Genomic DNA, 21,099 nt, shown 5'->3' with positions numbered 1-21,099 from the left:
GATGCCGAGTCTGAAGAAGGGTCACCTATTCCTTTTCTCCAGAGATGGTGTCTGACCTGCAGAGATACTCCAGCTTTTTGTGTATCTACAGGAGATGGTAACACTTGATCTAGTCTGGGGAAATTGAGAGGGGCAAGTGGATGAAGTGTTCATGGAGGAGCCATTTGGGACCAGCGACCACTGTTCTATTAGATTTAAGATGATTATGGTTACGGCCCACAAGTTAAAATGCTAAATTGGGGAAAGGCCAACGTTGAGGGTATGAGACAGGAACTCGCTCAAGTAGATTGGAGAAGGTTGTTTGATGGAAAAGAAACGTCGGGAAAGTGGGATATTTTAAAAAAGTGTGTTGACAAGAGTTCATGACATGCATGTCCCTATTACAGTGAAGGGCATAGCAGGCAAACGTAAGGAAGCCTGGATGATGAGGGAAATTGAGGCATTGGTCAAGAGTAAGAAGGAGGCATGGGACAGGTATAGGCAGCTGGGATCAAGTGTATTCCTGGAGGAATTTTGGGAAGGAGTAAGCTAAAAAAGGAAATCAGAAGAGCAAAAAAGAGACAGGCAATAGCATTAAGGATAATCTCAAAAGGTTTTAAGCACATAAAGGGAAAAAAGGTCAGCAGAAAGAGAGTGGGACCCCTCAGGATCAAAGTGGTCAACACTGTGTGGAGCCACAGGAAATGGGCAGAGTCTTCAACAAGTTTTTGCTGTGGAGAAAGACAGGAGAACGGGGATCTTGCGATAGTCACTGGATGTGTCTTGAGGGGAATCAGTATTACAGTCGCAGATATGCTAAAGGTCCTGACATGTATGAAGATAGACAAATCGCTGAGGTTTATGAGTCGTTAAATACTGGTGAGGAGAAGCATATGTTGCGCCTCTATTCAAGAAGGGCTGCAGGGAAAAGGCTGGGAATTACAGGCCAATGAGCTAAATATCGGTGGCTGGAAAGTTACTAGAGTGTATTCTGAGGGATAGGATATACATGCATTTAGATGGACAAGGGCTGATTAGGGAGAGTCAACATGGTTTTGTACATGGGAGGTCGTGACTCACGAATCTGATTGCCTTCATCGACCTTTTTGGTCACATCTTCAAAAATCTCAGAGCTGTAGACGTGTGTACATAGATTTTAGTAAGGCTGCTCTGGATGGTTAGATCTCATGGGATCCAAGGAGAAATAGCTGAATAGATAGAAAAGTGGCTTTACGGAAGAAGGCAGAGGGTAATGGTGGAAGTTTGCTTTGCGGACTAGAGGCTTGTGTCTAATGGTGTGCCTCAGGGTTCAGTGCTGGGCCCATTGCTGTTTATCATCCTGCATTGGTGCAGCACCCTCTCCTCCTCCTCCCCCCTCCCCATCCCCCTCAACCCCCCTTATCCGCCCTCCTCCTCCCCTCCCTCCCTAGGAGATAGATTTAAACTTTAAAATGTGAATAACTTAAAAAATATAACACCGATTTCAATGAAACTTCTTCCATTAGTACCAAAGGGACGACGGTGAGTAAGGTGGGCCTAAAACTGTCGCGTTATCGTGTACCGTTTTGGCTGTAGTGCAGGAACAAATAAACAAACAGATTAGAGTTTTAGTTTATACATATCAATGATTTGGATGAGAACATACACAGATGACACAAAAGTGGGTGGTATTGAAGATAATTGTCAAAACTTTCAGCATGGTCTTGATCGGTTAGGCAGGTACAGGGCTACAGGGAGAGGTTGAATAGGCTAGGTCTCTTTTCCTTGGAGCACAGGAGGATGAGGGGTGATTTTATAGAGGTGCATAAAATCATGAGAGAAATAGATCGTGTACACACCAAGAGCAGGGAAATCGAGGACCAGAGGACAAGTTTAAAGTGAGGGGGGGGAAGATTTAATAGGAATCTGAGAGGTAATCTTTTCACGGAAAGGGTGGTGGGTGTATGGAACGAGCTGCCAGAGGAGGTAGTTGTGGCAGGGACTATCACAACGTTTAACAAACATTTAGACAGGTACATGGATAGGACAGGTTTCGAGGGATATGGGCCAAATGCAGTTAGGTGGGACATGTTGGCCGGGGTGGGCAAGTTGGGCTACGGGCCTGTTAGAGACTCTGACTCTAAGACCAAGACTGCCAGCATAAGACTTAATTAAGGCTACACTTTTGTACATTTGAAAATATTTCCATTTATAAATATCAATTATTTTCTGCAATTTTTGATTTAAAAAATAGTCACAGAAGACCCCAAAATAAGTTGTGAACATTTTTCTGCTAATTGAAACATAATTATGTTTGCTAGTAACTCAACATTTCCCCATCTACAATACGTAAAACTACAAATGAAGATAATCCTTTTCCTATTAGGATCATAGAAACATAGAAAATAGGTGCAGGAGGAGGCCATTTGGCCCTTCGAGCCAGCACCGCCATTCATTGTGATCATCCACAATCAGTAACCCGTGCCTGCCTTCTTCCCATATCGCTTGATTCTACTAGCTCCTAGAGCTCTATCATCTAAAGATGGAGTACTTTCAATTGAAAAAAAATGCTGGCATATTCTTCAATCAGGCCATGTGACTGTAAAGGAACTGAGCTGTTTCCAGTTTACTGTCATTAGAACCTTCTGATAACTTACACTTGTGTGAAATATTTCCAGGACAGTTAAAAAAAACCTCAAGCAATTGAGAATTCAAAGTAAACTTTCGGCCAAAATCCAGGTTGCCAGCAAACCAAAGTGCATCGTGAATTTTACCCAATCCCACCCATTCCTCAAACATTTGGCATTTTAATTGCCGATAAATACGGGTTTATTTCAGTGGGATGAATTCCTCTTGGTTCCCTCACGTGAAGGAAGTGTGACACGTTGTTCATTCATTCGTCTGGCCTGAGATCGAAGGATCAGGTTGAAGAAGTCTTCATCAGGAACAGTTACACATTTATGTACAAATTGAGGCGGTGCACTTCTCTGGTCATCCAGCCTGCAGCTCTGGTGAAATGTACAATAAATGCTTTAATAACATGCATCACTTTTCCAAAAGTTACTTAAAATTGGTGCTTAAAAGTAAATCTTTTACCATTGCAAAATACGGTTTGATAATATAATTCAATTCACAAAGCTGCATTTATTTTATAAGGCAGATAAAATTTATGTATAAAGATATATTTTTTGCAGTCAAACTGTAGATTCTTTCATTTGGATGCTGGAAGAACTTGGTGGACCAGGCAGCAAATATGGATGGAACAGATGGATGACTTTTCTGTTCATGTCCAGAGGCCCAGGAGCGGTTGGAGCAGCTTAAAAACGTTCCCTCACACTTCAAAAGGAGTGGTCTGGAGGAAGCCGCTGATTGGTGGAAGCGGACTAGAGGAAGCAGCTGATTGGGCTGGGCATAACCCCGGGGTTGTATTTCTGCTTTTTGTTTGTACTTTTAGTTAAGGGTTCAGTGAGTTAAGGGTTCAGTGAGTTAAGGGTTCGGTGAGTTAAGGGTTCAGTGAGTTAAGGGTTCAGTGAGTTAAGGGTTCAGTGAGTTAAGGGTTCAGTGAGTTAAGGGTTCAGTGAGTTAAGGGTTCAGTGAGTTAAGGGTTCGGTGAGTTAAGGGTTCAGTGAGTTAAGGGTTCAGTGAGTTAAGGGTTCAGAGTTAAGGGTTCAGTGAGTTAAGGGTTCAGTGAGTTAAGGGTTCAGTGAGTTAAGGGTTCGGTGAGTTAAGGGTTCGGTGAGTTAAGGGTTCGGTGAGTTAAGGGTTCGGTGAGTTAAGGGTTCGGTGAGTTAAGGGTTCGGTGAGTTAAGGGTTCGGTGAGTTAAGGGTTCAGTGCTTTTTAGTAAAGGTACAGTTTAAAGGATTAAGAGGGATTTGATTTGATTTGGGGTAAGACATGTCAGGTGAGATCGGCCCCGTGGAATGCTCATCCTGCAACATGTGGGAGATCAGGGATATTGTCAGTGTCCCTGATGACTACGTGTGCAGGAAGTGTGTCCAGCTGCAGCTCCTGGCAGACCGCATTGAACGGTTGGAGCTGCGGTTGGACTCGTACTGGAGCATCCACGATGCTGAGAAGGTCGTGAATAGCACGTACAGTGAGTTGGCCACACCACAGGTAAAAGATAAGCGGACAGAAAGGAAACGGGTGGCCACTAGCCAGCGTAGCAGTAGGCAGGTAGTGCAGGAGTCCCCTGCGGTCATCTCCCTCCTAAACAGATATGCCATTTTGGATACTGTTGGGGGAGATGGCTCATCAGGGGAAGGCAGCATCAGCCAAGTTCATGGCACCGTGGGTGGCTCTGTGGCAAAAGAGGGGAGGAAAAAGAGTGGAAGGGCTATAGTAATAGGGGATTCAATTGTAAGGGGAATAGACAGGCGTTTCTGCGGCCGCAAACGAGACTCCAGGATGGTATGTTGCCTCCCTGGTGCAAGGGTCAGGAATGTTTCTGAGCGGCTGCAGAACATTCTGAAGGGGGAGGGTGAGCAGCCAGTTGTCGTGGTGCACGTTGGCACCAATGATATAGGTAAAAAACAGGATGAGGTCCTACAAGGTGAATTTAGGGAGCTAGGAGATAAACTCAAAAGTAGGACCTCAAAGGTAATAATCTCTGGATTACTACCAGTGCCACGTGCTAGTCAGAGTAGAAATAGGAGGATATTTCAGATGAATACATGGCTTGAAAAATGGTGCAAGGGGGAGGGATTCAAATTTCTAGGACATTGGAACCAGTTCTGGGGGAGGTGGGACCAGTACAAACAGGACGGTCTGCACCTGAGCTGGAATGGAACCAATGTCCTTGGGGGAGTGTTTGCTAGTGCTGTTGGGGAGGATTTAAACTAATGTGGCAGGGGGATGGGAGCATGAGCAGAGAGACAGAGGGGTGTAAAATGAGGGTAGAAGCAATAGGTAGCAAGGTGAAAAGTAAAAGTGGCAGGCAGACAAATCCAGGGCAAAAATCAAAAAGGGTCACTTTTCAACATAATTGTATAAGGGGTAAGAGAGTTGTAAAAACAAGCCTGAAGGCTTTGTGTCTCAATGCAAGGAGTATACGTAATAAGGTGGATGAATTAAATGTGGAGATAGTTATTAATGATTATGATATAGTTGGGATTACGGAGACAGGCTCCAGGGTGACCAAGGCTGGGAGCTCAACATCCAGGGATATTCTATATTCAGGCGGGATATATATATATTTTTTCATATTTCAGATACAGCGCGGAAACAGGCCTTTTCGGCCCACCAAGTCTGCACCACCCAGTGATCCCCACACACTAACACTATCCTACACACACTAGGGACAATTTTTACATTTACCCAGTCAATTAACCTACATACCTGTACGTCTTTGGAGTGTGGGAGGAAACCGAAGATCTCGGAGAAAACCCACGCAGGTCACGGGGAGAACGTACAAACTCCTTACAGTACAGCACCCGTAGTCAGGATCGAACCTGAGTCTCCGGCGCTGCATTCGCTGTAAAGCAGCAACTCTACCGCTGCGCTACCGCTACCGAAAAGGAGGTGGGGTAGCGTTGCTGGTTAGAGAGGAGATTAACGCAGTGGAAAGGAAGGACATTAGCTCGGAGGATGTGGAATCAATATGGGTAGAGCTGCGAAACACTAAGGGGCAGAAAACACTAGTGGGAGTTGTGTACAGGCCAACTAACAGCAGTAGTGAGGTTGGGGATGGCATCAAACAGGAAATTAGAAATGCGTGCACTAAAGGTGCAGCAGTTATAATGGGTGACTTCAATCTACAGGATTGGAGGGTAGCTAATGTAACCCCACTTTTTAAAAAGGGAGGGAGGGAGAAAACGGGGAATTATAGACTAGTTAGCCTAACATCGGTAGTGGGGAAAATACTAGAGTCAGTTATTAAAGATGTGATAGCATCACATTTGGAAAGTGGTGAAATCATCGGTCAAAGTCAGCATGGATTTATGAAAGGCAAATCATGCCTGACGAATCTTATAGAATTTTTCAAGGATGTAACTAGTAGAGTGGATAAGGGAGAACCAGTCGATGTGTTATATGTGGACTTTCAGAAGGCCTTCGACAAGGTCCCACATAGGAGATTAGGGTACAAACTTAAAGCACACGGTATTGGGGGTTCAGTGTTGAGGTGGATAGAGAATTGGTTGGCGGACAGGAAACAAAGAATAGGAATAAACGGGTCCTTTTCGGAATGGCAGGCAGTGACTAGTGGGGTACCGCAAGGCTCAGTGCTGGAACCCCAGTTATTTACAATATATATTAATGATTTGGACGAGGGAATTGAATGCAATATCTCTAAGTTTGCGGATGACACGAAGCTGGGTGGCAGTGTTAGCTGCGAGGAGGATGCTAGGAGGCTGCAGAGTGACTTGGATAGATTAGGAGAGTGGGCAAATGCATGGCAGATGCAATATAATGTGGATAAATGTGAGGTTATCCACTTTGGCGGCAAGAACAGGAAAGCAGAGTATTACCTGAATGGTGGCCAATTAGGAAAAGGGGAGATGCAACGTGACCTGGGTGTCATGGTGCACCAGTCATTGAAAGCAAGCGTGCAGGTGCAGCAGGCAGTGAAGAAAGCGAATGGTATGTTAGCATTCATAGCAAGAGGATTTGAGTATAGGAGCAGGGAGGTTCTGCTGCAGTTGTACAGGGCCTTGGTGAGACCGCACCAGGAGTATTGTGTACAGTTTTGGTCTCCTAATCTGAGGAAAGACATTCTAGCCTTAGAGGGAGTACAGAGAAGGTTCACCAGATTGATCCCTGGGATGGCAGGACTTTCATATGAAGAAAGACTGGATAGACTAGGCTTATACTCGCTGGAATTTAGAAGACTGAGGGGGGATCTTATTGAAACATATAAAATTCTTAAGGGGTTGGAGAGGCTAGATGCGGGAAGATTGTTACCGATGTTGGGGAAGTCCAGAACCAGGGGTCACAGCTTAAGGATAAGAGGGAAGTCTTTTAGGACCGAGATGAGAAAACATTTCTTCACACAGAGAGTGGCGAGTCTGTGGAATTCTCTGCCACAGAAGGTAGTTGAGGCCAGTTCATTGGCTATATTTAAGAGGGAGTTAGATGTGGCCCTTGTGGCTAAAGGGATCAGGGGGTATGGAGAGAAGGCAGGTACAGGTTACTGAGCTGGATGATCAGCCATGATCATATTGAATGGCGGTGCAGGCTCGAAGGGCCGAATGGCCTACTCCTGCACCTATTTTCTATGTTTCTTCAATTCATAGGTGATAGGAGCAGAATTAGGCCATTCAGCCCATCAAGCATACTCCGCCATTCAATCATGGCTGATCTATCTCTCAACCCCAATTCTCATGCCTTCCCCCCATGGCCCCTGGCACAGATGAAGTAGAGGGGGGGGGGGGGGAGGTACAAAAAAATGGACGATAGGGTTGAGGCAAGAGATGGCTAGTGACAGGTGAATCTAGGAAAGGAAGATTGGGCAGATAAATCAGGTGGGGGAGAAATGGGTAGTGATAGTGAGCAAAGCTGGATCTGATAAGCGTGGGAGACAAACGGGTGCAAATGGTGGAAACTGATCAGGAAGGAAGGTAGGCATCAAAATACAAGAGCCAGATGGATAGATGGTGGTCAGAAAGAGGGGGGGGAGGTGGATGGAGGACCCAGATTAGGGAGGGATAGGTGGTAAACAGATGATGTGAAGAAGGGGAAAGAAGATCAGAGACAGGGGGAGTGGAAAGAAAGGTATGTGTGAGAGGGAGAAAGCTGCGAAGCAGAGATAGACATCCCTTGGAGGAGTTTAGGGACAGAGGAGCATATTTAAGAAGTAATCAGAAGGGCAAAGAGGAAGCAGAAGATAACTGACAGATATAAATTAAGGAGAATCCAAAGAGATTTTATGTATATTCAGGAAAGGAGGATCACCAGAAACTACATAAAGGGCCCACAGAAATCAATGTGTGGAGCCACAGGACATGGACAATATGCATTATGCACTCTGTGACTCTTGACATTTGGCAAATCCATTGTAAGATCTTCATACAGCTTCTACTCCAGTCACTTTTAATTAAGGGTGTTTTATTCCAGTCTAAAAGGTCTCTGCCTTAAAATTGCTTGCATTTAATCTTCAGTAATTCTTACACTAAAATTACTCAACTTGGATCAGGTAAACATAGAAAATAGGTGCTGGGGAGGCCATTTGGCCCTTCGTGCCAGCACCGCCATTCATTGTGATCATGGCTGATCATCCACAATCAGTAACCTGTGCCTGCCTTCTCCCCATATCCCTTGATCCCGCTAGCTTCTATCTAACATTCTGCTAGCCCCTAGAGCTCTATCTAACATTCTGCTAGCCCCTAGAGCTCTATCTAACATTCCGCTAGCCCCTAGAGCTCTATCTAACAGGTACTGGTGCTAGAGAAATTCAAATTCATATAACTGATCAAAATGCATCATTGGTGGAAAATCTGGAATTCTTTGCCACAGAAGACAGTCAGTGCATATATTTAAATCAGAGATAGAGATTCTTGGTTAGTACAGGTGTCAGAGGTTACTTAAGAAAGCTACTTACTTGACATTTTAAGAGCATGTCAAAGAAAGGATCGTCTGGTTGCTTGCAGTCACCACTGATCAGATGGCTGTCAACAGTGTGGCTATTCTCCTGCTTCAGTCGCAAGCCAGGAAGACTGCCGCTGCTCGCACGTTGATCACCTGATCGACGGCTCTGTGAACCAGCAAGGTCCACAAACTCTTCAGTCTGTGGTAAGCCAACTGATGTGGAGTGAGCTGAAATGAGATAATACTGAAGCTTAATAATCACTAAATTAAGAACCTAATTACTTTTATCTTTGTATGCTTCGTTGTCACCTTCTAGCTAACAATGATCTATTCTGAATTTTTCTTGAACTGCGTCCCCTTTGATGTCTTGTTTTCACACCTTACCCTTCCACATCTCTGTCTCCCTCTTCCCCGACTCTCAGTCTGAAGGGTCTTGACCCAAAATGTCGCCCATTCCTTTTCTCCAGAGCTGCTGCAGCACTTTGTATCTCGTTTCGGTGTAAACCAGCATCTGCAGTTCTTTCCTGCACAAGAACAACTTTCAGCTGGATTTGCAATTTGTATTTAAAGGTCACTGGGCCTACTGGAAAAGTACATAACCGTGTAGCATCCTAAAGTGAATTCAAAATCAATAATTACAAGTGGAGTTAAAACTGTTTGCTGAAATCTCTTTCACCTCAAAACAATTCATCTTATTTAAAAAGTCTCCAAACCAAACTATTCTTAATCACAGGTATATTGAAGTCCGCGGACCAGCATGGTGCATTGCTGAGGATTTTGCTGCAGATGGCAACAAACCACTTGCACAGATAGAACAGAGGTTCCTCTACTCAGATGTACCACTCGTCCATTCTGCAGCAAATGCAGCGGCTGAAATGTGGGATTTTGCAAATTTCCAACTAACAAAATTACACACAGAATTCTTCTGCTGAGCCACTAACCATTCCAAAGTTTGGGTGAATATGAACTTAATTCCGGCATAAAGTCAGGAAGATTAAAAGGCACACTCACCTAAGGGTTTTGTTGGTGTAGATGAGGCAGGCACTGCCTTCATTGTACAACTCTGCCTGACTGTCAATGAACATCGTTGATCATCCATTCGATTACTCTGGAACCGACTCAATAAGTCAAAGAAGCTTTCATCTGCCATCATACCTGAACTGATCTTCTGAAATTAAATTTTAGAAATCACTATTATTTGCCCGTAGTGACCAAGATGCCCCATCTACACTAGTCTCACCGACGTGCGTAGGACCCATATCCCTCTTTACCTATCCATGGACCTGTCCAAATGCCTTTCAAATGTTGTTATCATCAACAGTTATCTGCCTCCCCGGGTAGCTCATTCCAGACACCCACCACTCTGTGTGTGAAAACGTTGCTCCTCAGGTTCCTATTAAATGTTTCCCCTCTTACCCTAACCCTATGTCCTCTGGTTCTTGACTCCCCTCGTGTGAGTAAAAGCCACATTTACCATTTATAATCCCAGGAGGGAAGAGATGAGTGAACTAATGGTTTGAAGAAGGAGCAGTCTCTGCAGAAAGGGGTAGAGATGGGAAGATGGGACTGGTGGTGTGGTCATGTTTAAAATATTCAAAGATTTCATAGCTACCAGTGCAGCCCCCCCTCAACCGGAAGTGCCGGCACCTCCTTAGCTGATGACCTGAACTCTTTTTATGCATGGTTTGAGACGGGTAACACCCCTAGCTCGCCGTCTAAAAACAACACCGACAGGGCGCTGGCTAACGAGGCTGGAGGGGGATCCACCGCCGGGGATGTGCACACATTCTCGGTGTCCGAGCATGACGTGAAGTGGGCTCTGACACGTGTGAACACGAGGAAAGCTGGAGGCCCAGATGGTATATCTGGGCAAGTACTAAAGTCTTGTGCTACTCAGCTTGCTCCAGTGCTCACCACAATATTTAACCTCTCCTTGGCAAAGTCCGTGGTCCCTGCATGCTTCAAAAGATCCATTATTGTACCGGTGCCAAAGAATGCCTCTCCGACAACGATGAGAAGGCCTACCGGGAGAAGGTGACTGATCTGGCACTCTTGAATGTCAAAAAAACTAAGGAGCTGATTGTGGACTTTAGAAGGGTTCAACATTCAAGGACGTACACGCCACTGGAGATAAATGGGTCTACTGTGGATAGGGTGAGCAGTTTTAAATACCTGGGAGTCCACATCAAAGAGGATCTGACATGGGCAACGCACATTGCCGCACTGGTGGGTAAGGCTACTCTGGGGCTGTAGAGAGCATCCTGTCCGGCAACATTACAGTCTGGTTTGGGAACAGCTCTACCCAAGACAGGAAGGCCCTGCAGAGAGTAGTGCGTTCGGCAGAACGCACCGTGGGAACTACACTCGTCCCCCTGCAGGACCTATACATCAGGAGGTGTAGATCGAGAGCAAGCAAGATCATGAGGGTCCCCTGCCACCCCAGCAACGGACTGTTCCAGATGCTACGGTCAGGCAAACGCCTCCGCTGTCACGCTGTGAAAACGGAGAGGATGAGACGGAGTTTCTTCCCACAGGCCATCAGGACTGTTAACGTTTATAACTCCAGGGACTAAATTTTGTCTTCTCTGTATTTAATTTATATGCTGTAACTGTAATTCTTTTTTTTGCACAATCCACAGGCATTGCCACTTTCATTTCACTGCACATCGTGTATGTGCATGTGACAAATAAACTTGACTTGACTTGATAGACCACTGTGGCACCACATCCAAGACAGCACAAAAGCAACTTTATTTGCTTTCAGATATTTTTCAAATGAAGTCTTAAAGGCATCATTTGTGCATTCAGGCATCCTTCTTTTCCCAATCTCCTCCAAACCCCTACATTCTCCTTCACCAAATTATATAGAATGAAATTTCCATTTTGGTGGAGTGCTGTTCAGATGCACAAATATTAAACAGATTATTCAAGATGAACATTCACTTGCAAATGGTAGGATCGTTTGAGAGAAGCCATCCATTTAGTTCTGCATCAATAAAATGAAAGTTCCCTTGCATGTGAGAGATGCTCTAGATTCAAGATTTCAAGCTAGTAATACTGTGGAGATTTGGTACTGAGGGTGGTACTTGGAATTCAAAACGCACAAATTAAGAAATCGGTATATTTTGCATCATTTAGCAAGCCAATAACCTGGCGCAATTCAGCAAACCCAGAAACTAAATAAAGAAAGCCAGAGCTTTGTCAAATCGCTTACCTTTTGTGGAACATGACCTCTGCTGTCATTTTTCACCATGGAATTACTGGTATCTTTAAGAACTTTTGCAGATGAATTGTTACTTTTATGCTTTTTTCCCCTGAATCGATTTATAAACAGCAACTTAGTTGATTGCTTCCAAAGCGTAGGTTTCTGTTTCGTGCGAGTTTCACTCTTCCAACTCTGACCCTAGACAAATTTCAGTTCATCATTACAAAACCTGCACATCAAAATACTTTAAAAAACACATTATAAAACAGACACCATGGCAGCCTCCACAAGTCATCTTCCAACCAATTCAGCAAATAATGTCTCCTCCACCAAAGAAATCTTCCCTCTCTATTCAACGGTCCGAAGTGACTGTTCACTCAACATCCAAACCCTTACCACACAAGCAGAGAGATGCCACATCAACCCTTTCAAGGGCAGCACAGCGGTAGAGTTGCAGCCTTACAGCACCTGCAGCGTCAGAGACCTGGGTTCGATCCAGGATACAGGTGCTGTCTGTATGGAGTTTGTATGTTCTCCCCGTGACGTGGGTTTTCTCAGATCTTCGGTTTCCTCCCACACTCTACAAGTTTGTAGGATAATTGGCTTGGTATAAATGTAAATTGTCCCTGTGTGTGTAGGATAGTGTCAGTGTGCGGGAATCACCGGTCAGTACGGACTCGTTGGCCGAAGGGCCTGTTTCCACGCTGTATCGTTAAACTAAACTTCCCCTTCACCACCATTGCACTGTGAAAAAGATTTGCTTATACTTCAGCACATTCTTTGCTCATTAGTGAGTTTGCCCGTATATGTTAAGGAGACTAAATGTGGATTGCTTGCTTTGTTAAATACTTTCATTCAGTTTATTTGCCTTCTGTTTTTTTTCTCTATCACTCCACTTTCAGTTTCCTGTTTGGTGCTAAAGCCAGTAAAATCCGATCAAAGATTGTCCGAGGATAAACCATGAGGTAGATAGTAGTTCAGCACTAATCAACACTATCCCACTGAGTTACTCCAGCATTTTGTGTCTATCTTCGGTTTAAACAGCATCTGCAGTTCCTTCCTATACAGTAGTTCAGGACTGCTCTTGAGTTGTGGTAGGATGGTTCAGTTGTCTGATAACAGGTGGGAAGAAACTGTCTCTGAATAACATCACATTTAACTTTTTCAGATCGACAAAACACAACCTCAACTTGATTATGCCTAATGCAAAATTGTTGGTCATGCCAGGACTCTGAACAGAAGTGATGTTGAGCCACTCGAAGGGAGAATGCCCCGCAGGTCTGGGCTTCACTGCTGTCCCACCACCTAACTCCAAGCTCAGCAGCCCCAAGGCAACTGGACCCGCATATCTCTACCTATCTCTTAGTACGGAGATGGCATGGTGATGGGGGTGGGAACGGTGCAGAACAAGTTGTGTCCAATAGTCACACCCACAATTACTTGGCAAGCAACAAGTGGTGTAACTCAAACGTCCGGTATCTATCACCTCTTAAAAGTGGTGGTATCCAATAATCAAATGATTCCAGGATCAGATTTCTCACTCCCAATGTGCCCTCCCTAATGTTTGGGACAAAGACCCATCATTTATTTATTTGCCTCCATACTCCACAATTTGAGATTTGTAATAGAAAAAAAAATCACATGTGGTTAAGGAGACAATTAAAAACCTGAGCAATTACAAACACCTGTGAAGCCACTGGTCCCAAACATTTTGGTGCCCTGAAATGGGGGGACTATGTATAAATATTGCCGTAATTTCTACATGGTGAAACAAAAATGTATAAAAATGGCCTTTCTTAAAATCTGACAATGTGCACTTTAACCACATGTGATTTTTTTTCTATTACAAATCTCAAATTGTGGAGTACAGAGGCAAATAAATAAATGATTGGTCTTTGTCCCAAACATTATAGAGGGCATTGTATATCCATGCAAGGTATTTTTTATTGGATTAAAAGGTTTGCAGTGGCCAATAAACCTACCAGCTTGCATGCCTTTGGAATGCAGGAGGAAACCAGAGCACTCAGAGGTCACAGGAAGGAAGTGCAAACTCACCACAAACCACCCATGGTCTGGATGAACCCAGGCCTCTGGCACTCGTTGCACCACTGTGCTCCTCCAAGTGTCCAATACTTCTACATCTCTCCATTTCTGGTCTTTCTACAGCCAGTTTTACTTTGTACCACTGTTGACAGCAATGCCTCAAATGTTTGAGCATCAACCTCCTCAAAGACTTTCCACTTCTTTAAAACTCTCAAGGAATGGTTGTTTTTCCGCCTTATGAAGCTTCACCAATATTGCTAGAAAATGTTAATTTTCCCATACCTTTTCTGCTGATAACTTCATTAATTCCATTTTCTCCATATTCTGCCCAAGGTCCAGTCTTGGTCGAGCACCTTCAAAGAGCAACAAAAGATTAACTGTTTCTAGTCCTGCCTTCATCCTTGGACATTAATGGCACCATCTATAACTGTAGGAAGAAACTGCAGATGCTGGTTTACACCAAAGATACACAAAATGCTGGAGTAACTCAGCGGGTCAAACAGCATCTCTGGAGGAAAGGAACAGGTGACTTTTGAGGTCGAGACCCTAATCGTTACCCATTACTTCTCCCCAGAGATGCTGCTTGCCCGCTGAGTTACTCCAGGATTTTGTGTCCATCTTCATCACCTATAACTGTCCAAATATACATCTTCTCATTTTCTTTTGCAGCCTCTTTCAAACATGGATTAACTAGTTTAGTTTAGAGATACAGGGTGGAAACAGGCCCTTCAGCCCACCGAGTCCATGCCGATCACAGATCCCCACACACTAACACTATCCTGCACACACTAGGGAAAATTTACATTAACACCAAGCCAATTAACCTTCAAATCTGTACATCTTTGGAATGTGGGAGGAAACCGAAGATCTCAGAGAAAACCCACGCAGGTCATGGGGAGATCGTACAAACTCTGTACAGACAGCACCCGTAGTCAGGATTGAACCCAGGTCTCTGGCGCTGTAAGGCAGCAACTCTACCGCTGCACCATCCGCCCATACTGTAACTACTGTAATTGCATGTGCTGATCCCTTTCTTTAAGCACCACCATGCACACAGATAATTGGTGCATCTCTACCATTACCAATTGTTGAGGGATATCCTGAAAGTTCACCAGTTTCATCCCAATGGCAGCTTAATCATCGAAGGAGTAGTATCAGAGGAGCTGGAGGCCGATAGAGCAGTGGAAAAGGGGCAGTCTGCATCACTGACATACTCCCTCAGGGTAGTTTAACAGGAGGATTTTATGCAAAGGATGGTGTGAATGCACGACAGCTGGCAAGTGGTGAGGCTGGCCTGACCAATGACATCAGATTGCAAGGATTATGAGGGAGGCTGCTCTGAGCCAGTAGGTGACATCCACTTCGACGCCACTATCTCATTCTGCAGTGTATTGGAAGGAACTGCAGATGCTGGTTTAAACCAAAGATAGACACAAATGCTGGAGTAACTCAGTGGGACAGGCAGCATCTCTGGAGAGAAGGAATGGGTGATGTTTCGACCTGAAAAGTCACTGATCCTGTAGTCTTGTGGACAAACATTCACCTGGCAAGGAAGCACAGGCTGAGGCCATCCAAAGTCCCTGAGCCCCCTTAGGTGGAGGTGATTTCTGTATGTTTTAGCACAGTGTACATGGATAGGACAGGTTTGGAGGGATATGGACCAAATGCTGGCAGGTGGGACTAGTGTAGCTGGGACTTACGGTGAGAGACGAGGAAAAACTTTTTCACCCAGGGTTGTGAATCTGGAATTCTCTGCCACAGAAGGCAGTGGAGGCCAATTCACTGGATGTTTTCAACATTTAGCTCTTAGGCCTAAGGGAATCAAGGGATATGAGGAAAAAGCCAGAACAGGGTACTGATTTTGGATGATCAGCCATGATCATATTGAATGGCAGTCCCGGCTCGAAGGGCAGAATGGCCTACTCCTGCACCTATTTTCAGTGTTTCTATGCTGGCCAGTGTGGGCAAGTTGGGCTGAAGGGCCTGTTTCCACACTGTATCACTCTATGACTCTGTGTACATTGCTGACCAAGTGTAGTGCCTCTTGACTTTTGATGTTTATGGAATGTGGACTTCTGAGTCAAGATAAAACTTTTAAACATCTATTTGTTTAGTTTTCCTCTGTAGTTCAAAAGAAAATATGTGAAGTGACGGGAAGTTAGAGGCGCATGCAACAATAATAATGGAAGATTTAAATTTACACAAATACTAAGCACACAAAATTAGCAATGAACGCGGGGAAAAATTTCCAAGGACTACAATATAGTTGAGAATCCAACAAGGGAACACAGTGTTCTAGATCTAGTATTTTTTCATTCAAATGAGTGCGAGGTGGGAAGTCAAACCAGAGCACAGTGGGACCCTGCAGTGTTGTAGAGCAGAGGGATTTAGGAGTACAAGTACATTGTTCCCAAAAAGTGACATCACAGGTAGATAGAGTGCTGAAGAAGGCTGGTCTTCATCTGTATGGAAGTTGGGACATTATGTCACAGTTGTACAACATCCTGATGAGGCCACTGCAGTGTTGTGTTCATTTGTGGTTAACCTGCTATAGGAAAATGCCATTAAGCTGGAATAAGTATAGAGAAGCTTTACAAGGATGCCAGGACCCAACTGCCTAAGATATAGAGAGAGGTTGGGCAAGCTTGGAGCACAGGAGTGATCGTATAAAGGTGTATAAAATCATGATTGGAATAGGTGAACACAGAGCCTCGTTCCCAGTATTGGGGAATCAAAATCTAGAGGGCATAGGTTAGGTTGAGAGGGGAACGATATAATATGGACCTAAGGGGCAACGTTTTCCACACAGAGGATGTGGGTATATGGAACGAGCTCCCAGAAGTAGTCGTTGAGACAGGTACAATAACACCATTGAAAGGCATTTGGACAGGTGCATAGATGGGCTAGTGCAGGTAAATCAGACTAGTTTAGTTGAGACATCTTGGTCAGCATGGATGCGTTGGGCCAAAGGGCCTGTTTCCATGCATACGACTGGGACAAAAAGGGCTAATTAATAATATAAAATGAAGAGACATTTGATGAAGACCAATGATGATAATGCAATTTTTTTGTAGACTGCAAGTGATTTAGTTCCATCTAAAACCCAGGTATTAAATCTAAAACAATGACGAAGGTTTAGGCACAAATTAAACTCCGCTAGTTTGAAAAGACAACGATGGAAACAATGGAAAAAGTGTAGAGCAAATAAGTAGATGAGGGAAAGAGTGCAAAAAGGACTGAGACAAAAGAATAATAAATCTGTACTTCATTTTCTGAATCTAGACTTGAAAGAGGTGGCTTTGGCTAGTGCGAACTTCAAAATTACAGATTCTAGATTGGTTCCCACCAGAAAGAAGGCAATTACACTTCTGTGTAGGAAGGAACTGCAAATGCTGGTTATACACCCAAGATAGGCACAAAATGCCAAGATTGGCCCTTCTTCAGAAGGGTCGCAACCTGAAAGGTCACTCATTCCTTCTCTCCAGAGATGCTGCCAGTCCCGCTGAATTACACGTCTACCTTCCTTTCATAAATATTGGGGACAGAAAATGGGAACCACAGACCAGTTAGCCTTAGACTACAAGTAGGGAAAATATTCAAGGCCAAATAGGACGAAGTAACAGGGTGCTTGAAAAATACTACGGTCAGGCTGGAAGGAAAATTACATTTGGCAAGTCTTTTGCAGAGAGCAACAATCAAAATAAATGGTGTAAGGTCATAAAGAATAGGAGTACAACTAGGCCAATCGGCCCATCAAGTCTACTGCCATTCAATCATGGCTGATCTATTTCTTCCTCCTAACCCCATTCTCCTGCCTTCTTGGTTCTCCAAAATATTCCAAATGGAATTTAAACTGGAGGTTTCTCTCATAACCTCTATGTTTCAATGGGGCTGCCTTCATTCTTCTAAACTCCAGTGAGTACAGGCCCAGTGCAGTCAAACGTTCATCATATATTAACCCACTCATTCCTGGGATCATTCTTGTAAACCTCCTGTGGACCCACTCCAGAGCCAGCACGTCCTTCCTCAGATATGGTGCCCAAAACTGCTCACAGTACGAAAGAAGCTGAAAGGTGTTCAGGGGCTACCTGGGTGTCCTGTCACAGAAATCAGTGAAAATTACCATGAAGGTTTAGTGGGCAATTAGGAAGGCAAAAGGTTTGTGGGCCTTTGTTGCTAAACAATATACCAAACAAGCCTGTTGAGTTCCTAGATGTGTTCCGTAACACTACATCACTCAGATAGACAAACATCTTCGCATTAAATCATGGAAAAGTTATCGGCTAACTGGCAGGAAATGGTCAATACTGGGCACAATGTGTGTTTTCAGATTTGCCTTAAATGATTGTCCTGAATTGTTCATTACAGTGTTAAAGTGGGAACCCAGGGGATTCTTTGAGGATTTCTCTGTACCCACCTTGAGAGTTATAATCCAGTTCCTGACTTGTGGATAACATAGAGTTGTTTGTACTGTAACTAATACCCAACACCAACTGAAGATCTGAAAGATTCATTCGGGCTGTTAGTTCACCACTTTTATCTCCTACCTGCAAAAAGAAGGATTACCGTAAAACAAGTTTTATTAAATCTTATGAACAATGGCCCTATTTTCTTTACCAAAAAAAATATATAATAAGTGGAAAATGGAATTTGTTAATGCCTCGATAGGAACACAAGTAATGACACGCGTAAAAATATATTACTTCAGTGTGTCGGAAGGAACTGCAGATGCTGGTTTAAACCAAAGATAGACACAAAATGCTGGAGTAACTCAGCGGATCAGGCAGCATCTCTGGAGAAAAGGAATAGGTGTTGTTTCGGGTCGAGACCCTTCTTCAGACTGAGAGTCAGGGGAGAGGGAAACGAGAGATATAGACGATGATGTAGAGAGATATAGAACAAATGAATGAAAGATATGCAAAAAAGGGTAACAATGATAAAGGAAACAGACCATTGTTAGCTGTTTGTTAGGTGAGACCGAGTAAAGACATTTGTCATCTCCTTCAAGACTCAACAAGACGTCTTTGAAGCTGGTGCGACTTGGTTAGGGGAGAGATGGAGAGAGAGGGGATGCAGGGGTTACTTCAGTGATCTATTCCAGTTTTGCTTTCTATGGATTCTGCCCGATTGGAGGCATATTTCCAAGATGTTCCATTTTGATCATGGAAAGTTAGTTTGCAATTAGTGAGCACCTCAAAAAAGGGCAGAACAGGAACACTGCTTCCCAGCACCAGCAAGCAGAATGCATCCTAGCCTCTGGTGATATCTGTGAAGAACCTGCACACATTGCACTCCCTATCGAAGCAAGCTCAACAACCATCGTTTAAAAATAGTAGCCACTCTTCAGCATTTGACTAAGGACAAATGTGAAAGCAGAGTACATAGAATATTCAATAAACACATCAAGTATAGTTTGGAAATATCCCCCCAAAAAATCCTTGATCCGAGATATTATTGTGTAGGAACTGTAGATGTTGAATTAAACCAAAGATAGACACAAAAAGCTGGAGTAACTCAGCGGGTCAGACAGCATCTCTGGTGAAAAAGAATAGGTGACATTTCAGGCCGAGACCCTTCTTCAATCTGAAACGTCACCTATTATTTTTCTCCAGAGATGCTGTCTGACCCTCTGGTTACTCCAGCTTTTTGTGTCTATCTGAGATTGTTTTTTTAGTTGCTAATTCAGAATAGATCTCCGGGTGACAAACATATGAGCCATATTCATGGATGCTAATAACTGGTTGCATCTCAATAATTTTACCTCTCTTGAGATGTCAAAGTGTTTCTCTGCAAAATGCACAGCTTGTTCATGGTTTCCAAGTGCAGTGTAGGCATTTCCTAAACTCCAACAAGCTCTCCCTTCTCCAATCCTAAAATTCAAAAGAAAAGATGGATTTAACAATATATGCCATTTTATTTTACTCTCTCCTCTACTTTTAACCCGTTTTAGCCCCAACCATCTACATTTTACTTGCAAAAAGTTGAGTTACACCTCTTTCACACGAGAAGGAGAATTGAATCCAGTCACAGGTAATTATTTTAATTTGTAATTGGGTGGTATGCCAATCTTGACATCGCTGAGGTGCTCATCATAGATACTTGTCTACAATTCTCAAAATACAGTCTTAGAGATGGGAACAAGGTCTTCAGCCCAACTAGTCTATGTCAACCAAGAGGCACCATCTAAGCTAGTGCTATCCACATTCACCTGCCCCATCTGCCTCTTATCCTTACATATGCACATACATGTCTTTTAAATGATGTTATTGTACCAGCCTCAGCTACTTCCTCTGGCAGCTCATTCCATCTCTGCCACTCATTATTTTAAACACCTCTACAATATAATCTCTCCGTTTTCTGTACGCCCAGAAATATCCTAGATAGCCCAACTATCCTTATAGCTGGAATCCTGGAAACACTTGTAAGAGCAGCACAGGAGAGAGGAGGGGAGAGGAGAGGGGTGGGGAGAGGAGAGGGGTGGGGAGGGGAGAGGGGTGGGGAGGGGAGAGGAGTGGGGAGAGGAGAGGGGTGGGGAGAGGAGAGGGATGGGGAGAGGAGAGGGTAGAGAGGGGGGGTGGAGAGGGGGGTAGGCAACCAACGCCACCATGTGGTCAAGACCAGGCTGCTGGGAAAAAGCTGTGGGCGACCCCCACCTCTACTGAGGCTAAGACTGAGTGGCCGGGGCTTCCCCTGCTTTCCTCAACTTTATACTACAGGTTTAGTTTAGTTTAGAGATACAGCGTGGAAACAGGTCCCTTCGGCCCACCGAGTCCGCACCGACCAGCGATCCCCGCACATTAACACTACCCTGCACACACTCGGGACAACTTACACTTCTACCAAACCAATTTAGGTTTTTGAATTACTCGTCCAGGAGCTAGTCTGCTCTTGAATGTACAGTTGATCATGACCAATGATAACAATAGACTTAACCCTATACAAATATTTACAACTTCAAACATTACCTATCGCAAAGCTCTTGCGCTATCATAAGGTGTTTCAAATGATATTCAATGGCCTTTTCATAGTCTTGAAGGAGCGTGTAAGTGTTTCCAAGACTGTAGCAGGCTTGTGCTTCCACAGCTGTGTCCTTTAGCTGTCGAGCAAGATGGAACGTTCTCCTGAATAAACAGTAAAGAAATTGGGTCAAGATGCTTTATCCAACATTCAAATATTTCAATATTTTGTAAAATAAATTGAAATGGATCTGCAATCCCAAAACCCTCTTCCACCAAAATACCTCACGCAGAAGAATAAACCTTGCTCATGGCCTGAATTTACATTCAAAGAGGGGAGCTACCCAATCATTCCAGAGATACTGCCTGTCAGCTACTCCAGCATTTTGTGTCTATCTTCGGTGTAAACCAGC

The 21,099-nt window shown here is 44.0% G+C and overlaps 1 protein-coding gene across 1 annotated transcript in view; it reads right to left on the bottom strand.

The window, feature by feature from the left end:
• Positions 1–2,692: 2,692 nt before the first annotated feature.
• Positions 2,693–21,099, bottom strand: part of gpsm2 (G protein signaling modulator 2) — a 44,842-nt gene continuing 26,435 nt past the window's right edge. Inside the window, exons 7-14 of the mRNA XM_078407815.1 lie at positions 20,696–20,851; positions 19,492–19,600; positions 18,148–18,277; positions 14,013–14,083; positions 11,697–11,885; positions 9,488–9,650; positions 8,496–8,710; positions 2,693–2,966 (exon numbers count right to left, since the gene is read on the bottom strand). Coding sequence (XP_078263941.1) covers positions 2,793–2,966; positions 8,496–8,710; positions 9,488–9,650; positions 11,697–11,885; positions 14,013–14,083; positions 18,148–18,277; positions 19,492–19,600; positions 20,696–20,851 — 1,207 coding nt within the window. The 3' untranslated portion in view covers positions 2,693–2,792. The remainder of the gene's footprint in view (positions 2,967–8,495; positions 8,711–9,487; positions 9,651–11,696; positions 11,886–14,012; positions 14,084–18,147; positions 18,278–19,491; positions 19,601–20,695; positions 20,852–21,099) is intronic.

This window comes from Rhinoraja longicauda, chromosome 11 (genome assembly GCF_053455715.1).
Source record: "Rhinoraja longicauda isolate Sanriku21f chromosome 11, sRhiLon1.1, whole genome shotgun sequence".
NCBI lineage: Eukaryota > Metazoa > Chordata > Chondrichthyes > Rajiformes > Arhynchobatidae > Rhinoraja > Rhinoraja longicauda.
Note: the sequence above shows the minus strand (reverse complement) of the source record. Positions and strands in the feature narration are given on the sequence as shown.